Source organism: Pleurodeles waltl, chromosome 2_2 (assembly GCF_031143425.1).
Source record: "Pleurodeles waltl isolate 20211129_DDA chromosome 2_2, aPleWal1.hap1.20221129, whole genome shotgun sequence".
Taxonomy (NCBI): Eukaryota; Metazoa; Chordata; class Amphibia; order Caudata; family Salamandridae; genus Pleurodeles; species Pleurodeles waltl.
This window is the reverse complement of record NC_090439.1, coordinates 202,103,122-202,123,908: the sequence shown is the minus strand read 5'-3', so window position 1 is coordinate 202,123,908 and position 20,787 is coordinate 202,103,122. Positions and strand designations below refer to the sequence as shown.

Here is a 20,787-nt window from a genome sequence, read left to right as displayed (position 1 = left end):
GAATTGGCTCCCCAATACCAGATTTGGAATGGGGGGGGACAGTTCCATGATCTTAGACACCGTACCTGGCCATTTTCGGAGTTACCATTGTGAAGCTACATAAAGGTATTGACCTAAATGTAGTTCACGCGTGTAAAGGCGCCCCTGCTCTCACAAAGTCCCGGGAAATGGCCCTGAACTATGTGGGGGCACCTTTGCTAGTGCAAGGGTGCCCTAACACTTAGAAACTTTGCACCTAACCTTCAGCAAGTGAAGGTTAGACATATAAGTGACTTATATGTTATTTAAGTGCAGTGAAAATGGCTGTGAAATAGTGTGTGCTCTATTTCACGCAGGCTGCAATGGCAGGCCTGTGGAAGGGTTTGTCTGAGCTCCTTATGGGTGGCAAAAGAAATGCTGCAGCCTGTAAGGATCTCCTGGAACCCCAATGCTCTGGGTTACTAGGTACCATATATTAGGGACTTATAAGGGGGGGGTCCAGTGTGCCAATTGAAATTGGTAATTGAAGTCACTAGCCTGCAGTGACAAATTTAAAAGCAGAGAGAGCATAAGCACTGAGGTTCTGATTAGCAGTGACACAGTCCAGCACTATACAGACACACACATTAGGCCATAACTATGAGCACTGGGGTCCTGACCAGCATGATCTCAGTGAGACAGGCAAAAACATACTGACATGCATGTAAAAAATGGGGAGGTAACATGCCAAGAAAGATGGTACTTTCCTACAGTGTCAACTTGCCAGAAAGGACGAGTAAGTATCAAAAATAGCTCAACCTGATCAAATAAGGCTTGCCAATGCGAGTGGTCAAGTGGATTTTTCGAGCCCTACATTGCATACATTTTGCTGGTAGTATCACAATAGGAGATATCTCGCAGCCAAGCCGACATAGTAGGGAGAGTACTGCAATTTAAATGAAGTGCGATCTGGCACTATGCAAGAAGTAGGGCGTGGACAAAGAAGCGTTGGGGAGGCAGTGGTTTCACATACCCCAAAAACACCAATTGTGGGGTCGGGGTAAGTAGGTGCCCTTTCATTTGTGTGAGGGTAGTATGGATTGAATCCCAGTATGCATGGATCGGGGACCAAGTCCAAGTAAGATGCGCAAAGTCAGCATACTCTGCAGAGTATTTTGGGCATGTATGTGATTGTGATAGCGGGCATTTGCCCCGGTAAAACTTGTTGATCATGGTGGGCGACAGATGCGCGCTGTGTGTAGGATGCGAAATTCGATGACCTTGTACCTCCCGTCCTGCTGCTTGTCTGGGAGAACTCCCTATTTCATTTTCCCATCTGTCTGAAAGTCCAGTCAGAGAAGTCTGACTGTGCTCCCTGAAAGCACCGGATAGCCAGCTGTTAAACCTGCGACTGCCTTCCGTGGTGTGGAGGTATTGGAAGACACCATGAGGTGTAGATATGATGATCCAATTTACTAGACACTCATGCACCAACGTATGGTATTTTAGGAATTAAGATGTCATCTAAGTGCCGGAACACATATCATCATCTTATCCATTGTAGCTGAGCCTCCTGATAGTAGTGCGTCTTATAATTATGTATTCTAGTAATCCAATTATGATAATCCAGGCAGGAGCCCGCAGCATTCTTCTGCAGGTGGAACAAACAGGACTTCGTTAGTTGACGTGAAAACCAGAGACCTCTGCCAAGACTGAGAAAAAGTGATTTCAGAGTGGTCCACGGTCTTATCATAGATATGCAGCAATATATTGTATATGTAAACGGAGACAGACTGCGTATTGCTCTCTAGCGGTCTACCAAATTCTGCCCCATCTCAGTGCAGGTGGATAGCCACTGGCTCCATCGATACGTGAAAAGGAGGAGACATACTGGGCAGCCCTGCTTTGTACCCCCTGTGGAGACGTAGGGCATCCGAGATGAGTCTACCCATCTGTACTTGTGCCATTGGCGATTTGTAGGGAAGCCGGATCATATTACTCGTACTTCTGCACAGCCCGTACCACTTAAATGGGCTAAAGAGCAATACCCACTCAGAATAATTTCCTTCTCCAGGTCTAGGCGTTGCAAGTGGCTCACGTCCAAGTTCCCAGACCTGCACTCATGATCCTGAAAAGTCTGTGAGTTAAACATGTGCTTCCGCCTGGCACAAAGCTGTTCTAATCATGATTCACTAGTCAGGGGATTATCAGATAATCTGCAAGAATTTTCTAAGAATGTTGTAGTCCGTATTGAGTATCCTCAGTGAATGGTAGGAGGAAATGCCGGACATGTACCAACCTGGTTTGGGAATAGATTTAGGAAAGCCTCACAAAGTAACGTGGGAAGGTGACCATCTGCTGAAAATACTCCATACATTGTTCCAGTCTTGAAGAAAGTCTGATAAAACTCCAAGGGGAGTCAATCCGGGTTAGGGGCCTTGTTGGTGGCTAGGGAACATATTGCTTCTTTGATCTCCTCAACAGATATGGGAAGTTCTAGTTTCCTGCGCTGATCCGACATGGCTTGAGGCAGTTGTATATTGTGGCGGAAAGCTGTCATTGCCGCATTAGAGAACGCTTGGGTGGCAGGGTATAATTTCATGTAGTAGGCAGTGAAGGCATTGGGGATGTCAGCTTGGTCATGTACCTATGTGTGTAGATCTGTCTTTTTAAGTGAGATGCCGGATGCTTTTGGCCTGGGTGGAAGTTACAATCCTGGGTCAATATCATGTTCCCACCACATCGGTGTAAGTTATTGGTAGTGCCTTGCTTTCATTTCTGCCTGCTGAGGGTCCTCCATCATCAGGGTAAGTTGCTTCCCTCAGTTGTGAACTGGGCTGACACTGTGCCCCTGGCATTTGGGATTACAGAGTAGGGGCATCCTGGAAAGTACTCTGGATGACCCCCGCTAGTGAACCTATGCCTACACCGATCCATCGGGCCTGCGATGAAAATCGTGGCCTGGACTGCCGCTGGAACACACCTGGTCTTCCTATTATTAGCAAGACCTGAGTGTCTACAAAACATCTAAGCAAGAACCATATCTTACTGAGGATCCCCCTCTGCCAGTCACCCAAAAGAGAGTGAGTGAGGATGCTGCCTTTATTGCACTGCCCATATATGACTATCCTAGGATTCCTTTAACCCTTGACTGAAGGAATTGTTTATTCCACTCCACATGGGGTCACAGTATGTGACTCTGGTACCGAAAAATCTTATTATACTTACACTAGGGAAAGCCAATCATTTTGATCTCAACCTGTGGTACCAGATAATGGTTTGGGTCAAACCAAACTGGCCCCATTTTCCCCCCAGCAAAGACATTATGGACTATTTATCTATTTCTCTGTGGGTGGTTAGGAGGTCATGGAGGGGGGGGAGGGGGCTGGGTCAATTTTAGGCCACATTGGAAAAACATTTGGGACAATTTGACAGGATCATAAAGCAGTTCTCAAAACTAAAACCTTGCTTAAAGCCAACATAGACACAGTATCCTTAGAGGTGTACTTACTCTGCGCAGACCATAGGAAATTGGCAAAACTGGTCAGGGATGCAGAGTCTGCCATCACCGCAACGCACCCCACATTGAAGGAGGTCCAGGCTGAACTGCAAACTGTGAAGGCTGATATTACACCCCTACAGTGGAGAGCGGAGGATGTGGAAGGGTGGTCACTGTGTAGTAATGTTTGCTCTGTGGGCTTCCCAGAACGCGCTGCGTGCCCAAATATGGAACTTTTCCTCAAACAATGGCTGATTACTATCTTATTTGCAGACATGGCCCAAAAATTATTTTAAATAGAAAGATCCCACATGGTCCCAGGGTGGCCCCTGCCACCAGGAGCCCCACCTTGCCCAATAATTGCCCGTCTGCTCAATTACAGGAACAGGGGTTTAATTCTACATTCTTTTAGGAGAAAAGGCCCATGGCAGTGTTAGGACGGCGTCATCATGTCTTATCCGGATTACACTGCGAAAGTGCAGCAACAACTTAATTCTTGCTCAATGATCAAACAACAACTGTGCCTGATGTGTTTGAAATATTCTTTCCTCTTCTCCGCCAAACTGAGAATAGTGAAGGGAGTGACTCTACTCTTCTACCAGATGCCCGAGGAGGCGTGGTTCTGGCTACATTTGAAAGGCGTGTAAATCCTGACACCCAATGACCTGTTGAAGAAGGATGGTAAACTTTCACAACCAGGTGGCAGCAACAATGGAGATCAGGTGCCCTGTCACACAAACAAGCAGGCAGCCAGAGAAAGAACAAAAGTAGTGGCTGAGGTTAAAATTACTAAAAATCAATTTGTGGCTGTCGTTAGACCATGTTTCGGCTTCTGAAGTGGACTCCGAGACCTTCGCTTCTGGTGCGGTGGAACAACAGGGTCCATCACTGACATCCTGGTTAGCAGATGACTTGGTGTGATAAGTGGCCATCGCCACCTGCTGCTGACTACCTGAAACTGGAGTAGCTTCTTAAGGCCCTTGGGGATTGCCGGGCTGGGGAGGGATGAAGGGGCAAGTGGTTGTTTTTGGAAGCCGGGCTAAAAGGCTGGAGCACACATTTGATCTGGCTACACTCCATGGACATCCGAAATGGATATAAGTCCTATGGTAATCGCTTTCAAAGCATGCCTTTATCTGCTGTACTTAAATGGCTGAAATATTTCTACAAGGGAGACCCAAGAATCACTGGGGACCTGGGGTAATAACTATAACAGAAACACACTGATCCCTAGTAACTATTTTAGATGTAAAGAACCAAATAACAAATATAATTTACTAAAAGGAGTTTATGAAAAATTCAAGACATAGCGGCACACTGAATATTGGTGCTAAACAAACATGCTCAGTGCTCTCTTTTGAGATGATACATCTAAGTGATAATTCATGATCAACAAGTGTATCAACAAACACAAAAGCGCTCTGCCCATTACAGCAAGTGCTCAACAATTATATAGCGTCCGTGTTTTTAAAATTGACAGTGTTTCAGTCCTAATACAAATGGCGAGATCGTCATCAGGACTCAGCAGAATACAACAAGGTCAAGAGAAAGATTGTGAAAGGTAATGAAGCTGCTAAAGGTGGGGGTCCCTGAGGACCAGCCTGAAGTGCAGGGTGGCGTGGGGGTCTGGGTCTTAAGGAAGAGTAGGCAAGAACTCATTGTCCTGTAAGGACTCCATGCTGCCAGTCAGCGCACTGGCACAGCTCCATTTGTGGGATGATTCGAGCCCGTTAAAGGAATCCCACACTTACGCTTGATGGGCAGGCTCCCAGAATCCCTCAGCGAATCCTTGATAGTGGTTCTACCCAAGACTGGACGTGACCCAACTGATATAAAGTCTTTTTATGTACCATTTTCAGTCCCAAACCCAGACTATAAATACTGGTGAAATTGTTGATCAATAGACTGTTATCAGCACACTACTACTTACAGGCCAAAACGGTTTCATACCGGAGTGCAACACCTTCCTAAATAGCTGTTGTTTGTTGGGACTGATGAGGTCAAGTACATGGGAAAACAGAGACCACCTAGCGGTATCGTTGGACACAGGAAAGACATTTGATATCCTTGGATGGGAATACTTAATAGTGGCTATGCCAAGGATGTGATGGGACCAAGTTTCTTTATCTGGGTAAGAACAGTTTATACTCAACTGGCTGCCAGAGTTAAGATAAAGGTTATTTCCGATCACTTTGAAATATAAAGGGGCACATGACAAGGGGACCCTTTTTCACCATTGATATTTGCCCTCGCTGTGGAACGACTGGTGTGCCTGTTGCACACAAAGGGGGGAATTCCAGGATTCGGTGGGTGGTATATAGTACGACTATTTGCAGATGATGCTCTAATTTACGTACGCAAGGGTAATACCACCCTCCCAGCCTTGATGGCGACCTTAAATAGATTTTGGAATATATCAGGCCTCGGAGTTGATTGGACTATATCCGGTATTTCACCCTTAATGCAGATTCCAGAGCACTGCAGAGAGACTGTCGTCCAATCCAGGCTAGAACGGCACTTTGATTGGGTTAAATACTTTGGAGTACAGTTGTGTTACACTGGTAAAGATCTAATAGAGGGCAATCTGTTTAAGACGCTCAGCTCAGTCCGTAAATCGCTTGCTTTCTGGATTTCACTACCATTATTTCTTGGTCATGCGGCAGTAGCCAAAATGCTGATGCTGCCATGTCTATTGTACATTTAGCAGCCCTACTGGTAATACTCCCTGATATTTTCTTTCGAGAGCTTCACAAGCTCTTATCAGACTTAATATGGGGGAAGGGCAGAGAACAGTTTGCACTAGATAAAACACACCGTCCACTAATAGAAGGGGGCTTTAAGAGGTGTGGGTGGGGGAAGAGGAGGCGACTAATAATTGTATTATATAGCAACACAATTGCAGTGGCCACTGAGTTGGATTGGCACTGCATCTTGTGTGGACAGTAAAGGGGTTCAGCGCATACTTAAGGGAGATCATATTTATACCTGGGTATCAAAAACTCGAGGTACAGTGTTGAACGAGACCCACTAGATACAAGTAACCCATAAATCCTGGCATAAATACATGCACAATGGTGGCCTACATGCTCCGTATTCTCCGCTGCTCCCCTTAATGACCTTACCAAACTTACAGATTGTCACACAACGGCATGATGTGACGACATGGAAAAAAGCAGGGCTAGACCTAGCAGGGTATCTGTATGCAGAGGGCACTGTGCTCCTTTACAGAGATCAGAGATGCCTATGAGATACCACCAGGCGAGTTCATAACATACAAGTCATTTCAGCATGCTATTTCCACACAGTGGTGACACAGACACTCTGAGATGCCCATCTCAGCCCCACAGCAGACCTTACTCTCAGACGACAGTACACATAAAATATTAAGCGCTTTATTCACCATCTTCCTTGTGCAACATCAGAAGGTAAACTCGGGGATGAGGGACCGTTGGGCAACATACATAAGATTAGAATTATCAGATAAACAATGGATGTGTTTTACAACAGATTAAGGAGGTCTTGTGGAGCCCCAGGACCCAATACATGCAATTCAGTTATCTCCTTTAGGCATATTTTACACAGGTGAATTATTGTCTGAAAACCCCACGTGCAAAACAACTGACACGGGATTCTTCCATATGGTCTGGGACTGCCCTGTGATATACTATGCATGGGAGGAAGTAAAGGACATTTTCAAATTCAAAATGCCACCTAAACCTGAATCTTGCATGTTGGGCCTCAGACCTAAATTCAAATGGGCAGATAAGTGCACAAGTTTATTGATCTAGCCGTTATATTATACCAAAGACTAATAGCAATGTTGTGGGAATCCTGCGCAGCACCCGACATTAAGTGCTGCCTAAGAGCCATACTGAAATGGGCAATCTGGGACAGATAAATCAAGAGTTTGAAGGCCCGGAACGACATACGTATGCCTGGATCACAAATAGGATACGTGGAGTATATTATACATTACACACTTCTTCCAGGCATGGAGGAGGGTGGCCACCCTGACCCATGCTTCCAAAGTCAGGCTCAGTAATAGCATACTGATGCTGGAAACTTTACATGATCGGGCCGTGTGGAGCCCTGGTGTCACCCACACAGTGGCTCTATTTACAGTCTTTCCCATTTAGCGTCAGGAAAGGAGTTGACAGCGAGTCACTACACCCCGTGCCCAATCACCCCAACCTTCCTTATAACTTAATATTCAATATACACTGTAATTTTTTATGTGAACCTTAGTGTCGCCACATTATATGTAAATGCATTTGGAAAAGGTGTAATTTAAAGACTGTATCTAACTGTTAAATGTGTCATTATTCACTACATTCAAATTTTCACCTTGTTAGTGACCCAGATATAGCTCTGTGACCCCAACACACGTTTTATTCACGGGCAATGCCCCATGCTGCTTAATGTTATTTGCAGTAAAACCAATAAAGAAATGAAAACAGAAAAGTCAGCTACTGGAACTCTTAGTGGAGCATAACTATGGGACAGTTTAAATTTAACACCTCCGTCTACAGCACAGGATATATTTTTTGATGACGATTTGTAATTTTTCCCCAAGCAACCCCAAATGAACCTGCTATAGATGTTGTTTTAGGTGAATAGTATACTACAGGTTGTGGTCACCAGATCCACTGTTTTACGGGTTAGGGTTTGAGGGATTGGATATGCCAAAACCTACCCATAAATGATATAACAATACTTATTAAACACAAAAATAAACATGCTTGATTGAGTTCAGTTTAGCCTTGATAAGTCACTTGGCTTAATAAAAAAAAAAAAAAACAAATAGATGTTGGGGTAAAGCTAATTGCCATAAATGCATCCGTTACTAACATTTTCTTGGGTTTGTAAAACTGATGTACTTTTGAAGGGTATCTGGATTGTATGTTTTTAACCATTGAAATTTTCGTTTGACATCATATGGGCACATTTCCCCTTTCTCTTTCCCCTATTAAAGTGGAAGTTGGCACTTCAGGTTTATGCCTGTGCTCTAATGATTATGCAGTCGAAAAAATGCATCTTCTTTTTTCTGACCCTTTATACCACCTCTTGAGTAAATGAAAACTAAAAACACAATTATTAGATTCTGGTATATACAACAAAACAAATATGTTTAAACTTCCACGTGTTTAATGTGGAACATTTGAAGAATATGAAAACTCTTTATAGTTCATAGTCTACATTTTATTAGTCCTTGCTGGGTATTGAATATGTGTACCAACAGAAAGATGAAAAATGGCTCTAAATGTTGATTAATTACATTCTGTGCTTTCTCTATTTCACGCATGCTTCCAGAACAAATCTATTATTTTTTCTCAAAATAAGTTTATTTTCACTTTTGGACTTGAAACACTGCATTTCTGTGTGTGTCCCTGAGGTGGCAAATGAGTGCTTTTTCTTTTGTGCTTTAAATGCATTTTGCGATTACATTTTCAGCAATATAGTCCTTTTCAGTCTAAGAATGTTCATATGTAATTACATTTTTTTGTAATGTAGTTATTTTGTTTTTTATTGTAATTGTTTTTAGATGTTTCGGTTTAGGTAGATAATACTCTTTATCTTTCATTCAAACGTTTTTACAGAGAGGAATCTCCCAGGTTTTGGACCAGTGGAATTGGCAGCCATCATTGCTGGGCCAGTCTGCTTTATATGCATTTTATTGATGTTGACGATTTATTTCTGCCATAATCATCCTGTTATCCACCATCGTGTTCCAAACGAAGAAGACCCTTCATTAGATCATCAGTTTATTTCAGAGGGTGCAACTTTAAGAGACTTAATTTATGACATGACAACATCAGGGTCAGGATCAGGTAAGGTATATTGTTTTGAGTTGCACTGATATATGGCTTTATGACTTACTTTGACCTTACTGACCAAACTTTAATTGGGTTATGCTATGAGAAGGAGACACTGGCAGTATGAATTATACTCATAGATACTTCTGCTTATTTTAGGTTTGGCCAGATATCTCTTGTAATCTGTACATACAATGGACACTGTTGAAATTTTGCTGCACTTCCATAAAAAAGCTGGTGGAAAGCCAATGCCAGGGGCCACACGGGGCCCTCCTGCCAGCACTCTTGGAATGCACGTTGTCTGCTAAGCAGACAGTCTGCATTCCGAGGGTGCTGTGTGCGATGGCGTTGGCCTCTTCTCCTTAAGGGAGCCACGGGCAATGCTGCTGCACTGTTTTCAATGGGCGGACCGGAGGAAACTTCAGAATTGCTTCTTTTCCACTGGTCAGCCCAGTGGAAACATCGTAATAGGACGGGCTTGACGGCAGCCTCCTCCCTGTGGCTTTGGCAGTCTGAAGGTCGGACCACCAAAGTTGTAATCTGAACTCTAGCCTTTAACCCATTGGGTGCCCTGGATGTAACGGTTACGTCCTGGGCAGCACCTCTCTGGTGCCCAGGACGTAACCATTACGTCCTGCACCAGGCTCATAGAGGGAGTGCTAGTGCACCCCCCCCCCCCCCAATGGGCCAATGGCAGGGATGGGAGGGGAATTGCTTGCTAACCCCCTCCCCCCCCCCCCCCAACCAGTGACCTCTAATGACATCAGCGGGCGATTGCGCAGTGACACCTCTCGGGTGCCCAGGACGTAACAGTTACATCCTGCACCAGGCCCATAGAGGGAGCGCTAGTGCTCCCCCCGCACCCCCCAATGGGCCAACGGCAGTGACCTTGCTTCCCATTGAGCTGGAAGCCTGGCTTCAAGTGGGACAGAGGAGAAACCGATTAGTTTCTCCTCGGTATATATATATATATATATATATATATATATAATCTGTTGATCTCCTGAACGGAGGGAGATGAAAGAAACATGGAGCATATCCAATCATAACAATAGTAGATGCCCTCACCTCCCCTACCCAAGGAGCTTCCATGTAACCAGTTCGTTCAGATGCAATGGTTACCTGCGTTACCATATAAACATGGTTGTTGGTCACCCTGTATGAACAACATAACATTCCACTGTCAACAAGCATCATCAGTGCTCCAATCAGAGCTGGACTCCTCTACCCCTGCCAAGCGTTCTAATAATGTGCTCCAAGCCGTTATTCCAGTCAGTGACCACCCCCCCCCCATGTGTCATCCTCGTGCAATCTTCGGCAACACCCAATTCCAGAACATCACAGGTCCAGATGGGCTCCTTGTACTCATCCAGCCTATAGCTACCCTACGCTTAGCAGGCACCAGAGCGAGCTGGGCAAATCTATATGGTACGTGCATACCCGTGGTCTCCGTAGTATACTTAGTAGACAAGTCAAAGGTGTCACTTCGAGCCCCAAACTGGTGACCCCGTCTACCTTTCGAACCACCACCCACCAAAATTGCTGCTCCTCCCTACAGGACCAAGCTAAGTGGAGAAAGGAGGCACCTATCTCCCCACATCTAGGTCACCAAGTGTCTCTTGTCGAGTCCACCTTGCTAAGATGAGCAGGTGTAAGATATACATGATGAACAAAATTAAAATGCAACAGCTTAAATCTGTTGTTAAAAGAAACTGTGCGCACCAGAGACAGCGCCATATTCCTATCCACATCCTCTAGAGGATCTTCCAGATTTTGATCCCAGGCCCTGCGCGCTGCACACTCCACCCCACATGTTCCCCACACAGCGCTCCATAAAACGGGGTAACCAAGTGGGAATCCTCTCCCCAGTTTATCAACCCATTCAACACCTTTGATGTCGGGGGGCCACCAGGAATCCAGACCAGACTTGTCGAGCCATACTCTCAATCTTGGCATACTGCCAGAATTGACCAGCACTCAATCCGAACGTATCTCACAGCTCCTGAAGGGAGATAAACTCCCCATTAGGGTATAAATCACCCGCCACCAAGCAGCCTCCCACTCTCCAAGCATCCATTGACATTAGAGTATCCATACTCCTAAAGGGAGCTAGACTCCAAATCTTTAGTTCCCTATCAAATGGGGCGCGTCAAAGCACTTTCTTAACAGCCTGCTCCCAAATCCATGCAGTCGTTTTGACCAAATAGGGGATAGCAGTCTCCGACCGACCGCCTGTCATCAATACATGCACTCACTTCTCTCCGCCCAACATGCCCGTGAACAGTCGCTTCTCCCAATTATCCGACTGAGTCATCCACTTTGCAGCATGTTGTAAATGAGCTGCATAATAATAGAGTCTAACATTAGGGAGTGCCAAGCCTCCATCTTCCATATCCCTTTGTAATGTGCATAACGGCACCCTGCTATGACGGCGAGCCCAGACCAAGGAAATCAACAAACTGTCCAGACGATTGAAAAGCCAAGCTGCCAACGGAAACCGAGAATTCTGCACAAGGCAAAGACACCACGACAAGAACACCATCTTGGCCACAGCTGCCCTTCCCATCACGGAGAGCGGCAGCTTATTCCAGGACGAGACTGAGTGTTCCAGACCATTCACCACCGACTCAACATTGTGCGTCACATGTGCCGTCCTCGTATGAGTGACCATACGCCCAGATATCGAAAGGCCGTTTTTTTAATTAGGCCTTTTCTGCTCCAATTACCCCGAATCCACCCCCGTGCTGGAGGGGGGGGGGGGGGCTGAAAGCCTACTAGATGCCAGTGAATAAAAAATAAAAGAAAATAGTGGGGTGGTGGCTAACAACCACTATGGGCATTGTTATGCCCACCCCAGCTGAAGGAAGTAACAGTCTTTCAGCTTCCCCCCCCCCGCACACTAAAACATCTTATCACATGGCAAGCAAGGGGACATATGATTATTTTGGGTTTTGGTTTTTCTTTTGGTCCGTGAGAGCTTGTCTAACTCTGAAAATCGTCCCACTTGGATTGGTGAGGGCCGCACTTTTTGGACTTAAGGATGTTGCCATGTAGAAACATCTGCGAGACCTAGCACATCTGAAAACTAAACATGTGGATGACTCCAGGGTGGTGTGCTTCACATGCACCCCACACCATTTTCTTACCCACAATGCCCTGCAAACCTCCACTCGTCTTGAAATCACACGTTTCCCACATTTTTGTGATGCAACCTTCCGGAATCTGCAAGAATCCACAAAGTTCCTACCGTCCAGCATTGTTGCATTTATACAGATACAAATTCTGCTCCACTTGTCAGCCTAAAAACGTTTTTTAAATTTTTCTTATTTTTCTTCAAACTGCCCTTTTGGACCTGCTTTGGTTCCCCCTCATTTTCAACATGTTTTTGGCTCTTACCGGCACATGGCCGACCTACACAAGTGAGGCATAATTTTTACCGGGAGACTGAGGGGAACATTGGGTGGTAGGAAATTTGTACCGGTAAGGTACAAATACAGAAATGTGGGAAAAATGTGTTTTTGTTATTTTTTTTTTATAGCTAAATTTGAGGTTTGCTGAGGATTCTGGGTAAGAAAATCCTGGGGGATCCATTCAAGTCACACCTCCCTGGACTCCCTCGGGTGTCTAGTTTTCAGAAATGTTTGGGTTTGCTAGGTTTCCCTAGATATGTGGTCCCCAAACATTTTAATGCCGCGCCCCCCAGTTGAAAAATAAAAATCTTTGCCCCCCCTCAGAATTTTTCACAATTATTTTATAAAGATGGCAATGTTTAAATATGTCTAGACCTATTTAAACATTGCAGTTAAGTACTTTTACCTTTGTTTAAATGCAATAACATGCTTCTGAATAAAACAAAGGCCTGCTATTTGTATAATGCTTCTTTTGGCCAGTGTCTGATGCTCCCACCGATCACTTGAGGCCCCCCAGTTTGAAGACCTCTGCCCTAGATGGATGATGATCCCAGGACCAAAAACGCAGGTGGCTCTCCCCCCCCCCACACACAAAAACAGGTAGTTTTGTATTTCATAATTTTGATGTGTCTACGTAGTGTTTTGGGGCATTGTCTGTCACTGGCACTAGTCCTACCCACACAAGTGAGGTACCATTTTTATCAGGAGACCTGGGGGAACGATAGGTGTGAGGAAGTTGGTGGCTCCCCTCAGATTCCAGAACTTTGCAGCACCGAAATGTGAGGAAAAAGTGTTTTTCTGCCAAAATTTTAGGTTTGCTATGGATTCTGGGTAACAGAATCTGGTGAGAGTGCCACAAGCTACCCCATCATGGGTTTCCCTAGGTGCCTAGTTTTCAGAAATGTCCAGGTTTGAGAGGTGTTCTTAGGTGCCAGATGAGCTAGTGGCCAAAATCCACAGCGTAGGCACTTTGCAAAAAATAGGTCAGTATTCCTTTGGGAAAATGTGATGCGTCCATGTTGTGTTTTGGGGTGTTACCTGTTGCTGGCACTAGGCCTACCCTCACAAGTGAGGTGCCATTTTTATGTGAGACTTGGGGAAATGCTAGGTGGAAGTAAATTTGTGGCTGCAATAAGGGTGACTTATAAGTGACCTGGCGTAGTCTAAATGGCAGTGAAAGGGTACATGCCTTTTCACACAGGCTCCAACGGTAGTCATGTAGAAGCCTTTGCATGGGCTCCCTACGGGTGGCAAAAGAAATGCTGCAGCCCATAGGGATCCCCTGGAATCCCAATTCCCTTGGTACCATATTCTAGGGACTTTTAAGGGGGCAGCAGTATGCCAATTGAGAGTGGAATACTGTTTTAACAGTATCCAACAACCACATTTAGAGGAAGAGAGCCTAACTACTGGGGTCCTGGTTAGCAGGATCCCAGTAGACAGTCAAACACACTGACAAACAGGCCAAAAATGGGGGTAACCATGCTAGAAAGAGGCTACTTTACTACATCTACCACCTCTGATTTAGTAATTGCAACTTATTAGTTTTAATAAGGAATCCCCAGTGTTACCCTGTAGGAAGGGTAGGCCTCTCAGTAGTGAGAAAACAAATGTGGGCATTTTTCACTACTAGAACATGTAAAACTAAAATGTGCATGCCCTACCTTTTATTTACACAGCACCCTGCTACTACAGCTCTGCCTTAGGGTTACCTTATATGTAATTAAAGGAGAGTTTAAGACTTGGCAAGGGGTTTTAAATGCCAAGTCAACATGGCAGTGGGACACTGCCTTCAGGCTGCTGTGGCAGGCCTGGGACAAGTTGGAAGGTGCTACTTAAGTGTGTGACAGAATAAGTGATTTTGTTAATTTAGAGGCCCTAGGTATATGGTATACCACTTTACAAGGAACTTGAATGTAAATTAAATTTGCCAATTAGGTGGATGCCATTCAAACCGTGTTTAGGGGAGTGAGCACATGTACTTAAGCACTGGTTAGTAGTGGTAAAGTGCACAGAGACCTAAAGCCAACAGAGTAAAAATCCAGACAAGATGGAGACAAGCAGGCAAATAGTTTGGGGGAAGACCGACCTAAGGCAGATAGGTCTGACATGTACACTTCTGCCTGGCCCGATCCAAGGGATTAGCCCCAGTCCCATATCTGAAGACATTGTCAGGAGTCTGCTTGCTGTGTAGATGGCAATCCTTTTGGAAGCTAGTGGATTAGTGCCAGCCAGCAGAGTTGCATGTCAAACACAATATATGTCTCAGGAGAATTGTGGTGGGGTGGTCAGTGCGCCATTTATATCATAAACCCATACTGTGTTGGAAGCAGTGAAAGACATACTGCTTAGTCAGTCAGTCAGTCAAAGAACTTTATTCGGCAATTGCCATAAAAGTGCAAACACAGACACATATTAAAAATCTATAAATAAGTTAGAGCATAATTAAATATCATAAAAACATTTACCTAAAAACAGAACATAAACATCCAGTCCAGATGCCCCTTTACGGGTGGCGAATAGGTATACTAAACATAATTTAAAATCGCAGAGAGGTACAAAATTTACAAAAGTTTACTCAGAACAAAAACTATTAACAACTACCTTAAGACGTTATACGAAAACTGTCACAAACATATACTGATTAGATCGAAATAATCAGTTTCGTAATGCTTAGGGAAGCTCTAATGAAATTTAATACATAACAGGTTTGAATATCTGTCAATCTCTGAAGATATAGTAGGGCTAACTTATAATGAATGGGTTTTAATTGGCATAAAATGGGTAAAATAAAAGCCTGTCGGAGTAGCATATAAGGAGCAAAAAAGAAAAAAATGAAGAGTACTCTGCTTTGATCTAGAATCACAAGGGCAAGGTGGTAAATCATTTTGCCAAAAACACTGTTTAGGAAAGGCCACCTTAAAATGAATCAGATTAAATCTGAAAAAGGTTAAAAGAGAGCTTAATTTAGAGCAAGAAAACCAGGTCAAATAAGGTTCCATGCATGAAGCCGTGGCAATCCGGACATAAGGATCAAAAAATTTCAATTTCTGATGGATACAACTACCTGTGGATTCCTCACCTAATGAATACTCCCATGGCGCCAGCATTCGACGGAAATCTTCTTCCTAGTCTCTGCACGTCGACGAGGACGTCACTCTAGCCCACGCGACGCCGTCTGACGTCATACAGGCAATAAGAGGTCCTCGACGACGTGCCAACGTCAGTTCCCTTTTTTCCGTGCATTCGAAACGGTTATCTTCGAGGGAGCAACTGTTACTTTCGTGGTTACAGTGTATTTTTTTGCTGCGTAGTCCTTCGCTGCAGTAATAACGTCGCAAAGAAAGTCTGGTTTTAAGCCTTGTCGTGAGTGTGGGGGCAAGATGTCAGTTACGGATCCTCACTCCGACTGCCTTTGGTGTTTAAGCTCCGACCATGACGTCTCGACTTGCGATTCATGCCAGCACATGAATCCAAAGGCCCTCAAGGAACGTGAGGCGAAGTTGTTTATGGCGAAGTCGAAGAAAGAAAAACATCATAAGAAGTCTTCTTCGCCAAGGCATCGGCGTCATCGAGACTCCCGGCGCCGTAGAGAATCACGGGGCCATTCAAGCAAGGAGACTCGTTCCAGGTCTTCGGATCGGCGCCGGAGGACTTGGGAGGTCAGTCCCACGGTCACGCCGCATCCATCGACGCCGTTGCCCTCTCCGGCGTCACCGACTTCACCTGGACAGGCGTCGGTGATTGAAGTGGTGCAGCCTCTGGTGTTGTCCCCGGTGTCGCAGACGTCGAGGCCGGAGTCTGGGTCGCCTTCGATACAGGCACCCCAGTATCCGGCTTTTCCCACCCCTGGAGCCGATAGTACCGCATTCCTAAATGCGATGTATACCATCTTCCAACAGATGGCTCCAGGGGGTGCTCCGGCTGGCCCTTTGGCCTTTTCATTGGGTGATCCTGCGCCTCTACGGCCGGCACCCTTTATGCCCTTTCTCCCTTTTGGGAACGTGGGCTCGGCGCCGGTGTCGGCGCCGGTGGCCGCTCCGGTGGCTTCGGAGGGATTGGCCCCGGAGATTTCCATCCCGTCGACGTCGGGATTTCGTCCTGTGACTCCGGTGGGTCCATCCGCTCCGAGTGCTCTTTCATCTGCGCCAAAGTTACCTGTGGCGCCGGACGCGGCGTTGGTGGCTTCTGAAGATCGGCGCCGATCTTCGGCTTCGGCGGAGGCATTGTCGACTCCGCGTATCGAGCAGAGGCTTCATTCGAGGAGACGTGCTCTCCGTTTATTAGAGGAGCAGGAGTACCAACGAGTCCTGGAAGAAGGAGAACTAGAGGACTCGGGTGATGGACTGCATGGTTTAGATACAGCCAGTGGGCTGGACACTTCCCCTGAGTGGGATCTTTCGTCTCCAGGGGAATACACGGAGGAGGCTGCTTCCTTTCACGCAGTGGTACGGAAGGCAGCTAGTTTTCTGGACCTGCCTTTGCCGGTGGCAGAGACAAAACAGAACCTTCTGACAGAGGTGCTTCATCCGGCCTCAGCTGCGGCAGAGCCTCTATTGCCCTTTAATGACGCTTTGCTGGATCCGGTGCTAGAGGTGTGGAAGAGACCAGTATCTTCCCCAGCGGTTCATAGAGCCGTAGCCAGGAGGTATCGAGCTGCACCAACTGACCCTGGCTTTCTTTCTAGACACCCTACACCGGAGAGCTTGGTGGTGCAGGCCTCCTGTTCATCCAAATCAGCGCCTGGTTCTTTCCCGACGGTGCCTGGGGACAGGGACTCGAAGAAACTGGATGCGCAGTCCAAGAAAATCTTTTCGTCCTGCAGTCTGGCGTTGAAGGCCACCAACGCAACTTGTATCCTGGGGAGATATATTCATGCTCTTATGGATGACATTTCCTCATCATTTACGGAGCTTCCCCAGGGTCTGTTGGATGTTGTTTCAGATGCCCAGGCTGCCGCGACCCAGATTATTCAGTCTGGGCTGGACACCACCGACTCGGTGGCCAGAGCAATGGGCACGACTGTGGTGGCAAGGAGACAGGCCTGGCTCCGTAATTCGGGGTTTTCTGCGGATGTGCAGTCAACCCTATTGGATCTCCCTTTTGATGGGGACAAGCTGTTTGGCGCCAAGGCAGATTCGGCCTTGGAACGTTTTAAGGAGAGCAGGGCCACAGCCAAATCGTTAGGACTCCAAGCTCCTTCTTCCTCTGCCTCTTCCAGGATTTTCAGGAGGTTTCGGGGATTTGGGCGTGGCTCTTCCTCCACTTCCTTTCGGGTGAGATTCCAGCAACCTGCCTCTTCCCATCCCTATAGATCTTTTAGAGGGAGAGGGAGGGCCCGCACCAGAGGAGCCTCTCAGCAGCACTCTGCCTCTTCCTCGTCCTCTGGAGGGGTGCAGCAGGGAAAGCAGCCTTAGGCTTCCACCATTTCCCACTCACTCCTCTCCTGTAGGGGGAAGATTACGGCATTTTCTCCGCAAGTGGAAGACTATTACAACGGACACTTGGGTTCTCAGTATTGTGGGAAAAGGCTACACCCTTCCCTTTCGGGAGTTCTCGCCCCTCATCCCGCCCGCCCATCTTATTGTTCAGAAGAACACCTCCTGTTGCTAGAACAGGAGGTACAAGTCCTCCTTTCAAAGGGTGCGGTAGAGTTGGTCCCAGAGCAGGAAAGGGGTCGAGGTTGTTACTCAAGGTATTTCCTGATTCCCAAGAAGGATGGTCGGTTGAGACCAATCCTGGACCTGAGGATCTTGAATTGGTTCCTCAAACAGGAAAAGTTCAAGATGCTGACCCTAGCTCAGGTGCTTTTGGCGTTGAACAAGGAAGATTGGATGGTGTCTGTCGACTTGCAGGATGCTTACTTTCATATCCCGATACTCAAGTCACACAGGAAGTATCTCCGGTTTATGGTGGGATCGCAGCACTATCAGTTTGCGGTCCTTCCGTTTTGTCTTACTTCAGCACCTCGAGTCTTCACGAAGGTGATGTCGGTGGTTGCGGCAGAGCTCAGAAGGAAGGGGATAGCAGTATTCCCTTACTTGGACGACTGGTTGATCAAAGCCAAGTCGCCGGAGCTTGTGTCGCACCATCTGCAGTCAACGACTCAGTTGTTGTTCGACCTGGGTTTTTCGGTGAACGAGCCCAAATCTCACCTGGAGCCCTCTCAGCGCCTCCTGTTCATAGGGGCAGTACTGGATACAACATTGAGTCGAGCCTTTCCTCCGCTTCAGCGGATTCAAGATATTCAGGAATTGGTTCCAATGTTTCGAAATGGAGCGGTAGTTCCAGTCCTCAAGGTCCTTCGTCTGCTCGGTCTGTTTGCCTCCTGCATTCTGTTGGTCACGCATGCTCGCTGGCACATGAGGGCTCTTCAGTGGTGCCTCCGAAGGCAGTGGTCTCAACACAAAGGAGATCTAGAAGGTGCTGTCAAGATCTCCAGAGATGCTGCTGTGGACTTGAAGTGGTGGATTGCGAGCAACAATCTTTCACAAGGAAAGCCGTTCGCGCAGTCGCCACCAGTGGCCACGGTCATAACGGATGCTTCCACTCTAGGGTGGGGAGCTCATCTGGGGGATCTGGAGATCAAAGGCCTTTGGTCTCCAGAGGAGCAGATGTTTCATATCAATCTATTGGAGTTACGGGCTGTACGTCTGGCTCTCAAGGCCTTCCTCCCTTCCCTTCGTGGTCAGTCGGTACAGGTCCTGACGGACAATACTACCACGATGTGGTACATAAACAAACAGGGAGGAGTAGGGTCGTACCTTCTCTGCAGAGAAGCTCTTCGACTATGGTCCTGGGCAAAGGACCATCAGATTTGCTTGGTAGCAAATCATCTGGCCGGGGTCTTGAATGTACGTGCGGACGGTCTCAGTCGCCAATTCTCGGCAGACCACGAGTGGCGTCTCCATCCAGATCAAGCCCGTTGGATCTTCCAAAGGTGGGGGTTTCCTTGGGTAGATCTGTTTGCCACTCTGGAGAACGCGCATTGTCAGTTATTCTGCAGCCTCCAGTATCCGATGCAGGGAGCGTTGGGGGACGCGTTTCAAATAACCTGGTGCGGCCAGTTGCTTTACGCGTTTCCTCCCATACCCTTGATTCCTCGAGTATTGAGGAAGATTCGCCAAGACCGGGCGCTAGTCATCTTAATAGCTCCGGATTGGCCAAGGAGGGTGTGGTATTCCGACCTTCTCCAACTCTCAATGTGCCCTCCGCTCCGTCTCCCTCTCAGGGCAGACCTCCTCTCGCAGTCGCAGGGGCAGGTTTTACACCCCAACCTCCAGAGTCTGCACCTACATGCCTGGAGATTGAACGGGGCAACCTGAGTTCCTTCTCTCTCCCGCCTGATGTAGTGGATGTTATATTAGCGGCCAGGCGACACTCAACTAAATCTATCTACGCTAATAGGTGGTCTAAATTTGTTGCGTGGTGTGGAGAGAGGCAGATTGATCCCTTACATGCTCATCTATCGGACGTTTTGTCTTTTGCTCTGTCTCTAGCGCAGAAAGGTTGTGCAGTGGCTACCATTAAGGGTTATTTGTCGGCCTTGTCAGCCTTCATTTGTCTTCCAGACCAACCATCGTTATTTAAATCCCCTATTGTTATCAGATTCTTGAAAGGTCTTCTAAATAAATATCCTCCAAAACCATTTGTTATGCCGCAATGGGATTTGTCCTTGGTCCTGACTTTCCTTATGGGGTCCCCTTTCGAGCCTATGCATTCTTGCCCCTTAAGGTATTTGGTTATAAAAACAGTTTTTCTGGTAGCTATAACCTCTGCAAGGAGAGTGAGTGAGTTGCAGGCCTTATCGGTAAAGCCCCCTTATACAACTTTTTATGGGGATAAGGTGGTGTTGAGGACCAAGGCTGCTTTCCTCCCGAAGGTTGTTTCACCCTTCCATTTGGCTCAGACAATTACTTTGTCCACGTTCTATCCTCCGCCTCATCCTTCTAAAGAGGAAGAAAGACTGCACCGTCTGGACCCAAAGAGAGCGTTGAGCTTCTTTATTGATAGAACAAAGGATTTCAGGCTGGAGGATCAGCTGTTCATCGGGTACGTGGGCAAGAGGAGAGGAAAGGCAGTCCACAAGAGAACACTCTCCAGGTGG

At 46.6% G+C, this 20,787-nt stretch overlaps 1 protein-coding gene across 5 annotated transcripts in view; it reads left to right on the top strand.

Annotated features, from left to right (window-relative positions):
• TGFBR1 (transforming growth factor beta receptor 1) overlaps window positions 1-20,787 on the top strand; it is a 464,518-nt gene that overhangs the window by 66,664 nt on the left and 377,067 nt on the right. For 4 of the 5 annotated variants that reach the window (XM_069219636.1, XM_069219632.1, XM_069219633.1 and 1 more), the window contains one exon: window positions 9,055-9,285. The exons of the other annotated variant lie outside the window; for it this stretch is intronic. In XM_069219636.1, coding sequence (XP_069075737.1) covers window positions 9,055-9,285 — 231 coding nt within the window. The remainder of the gene's footprint in view (window positions 1-9,054; window positions 9,286-20,787) is intronic. 5 annotated transcript variants of the gene reach the window in all.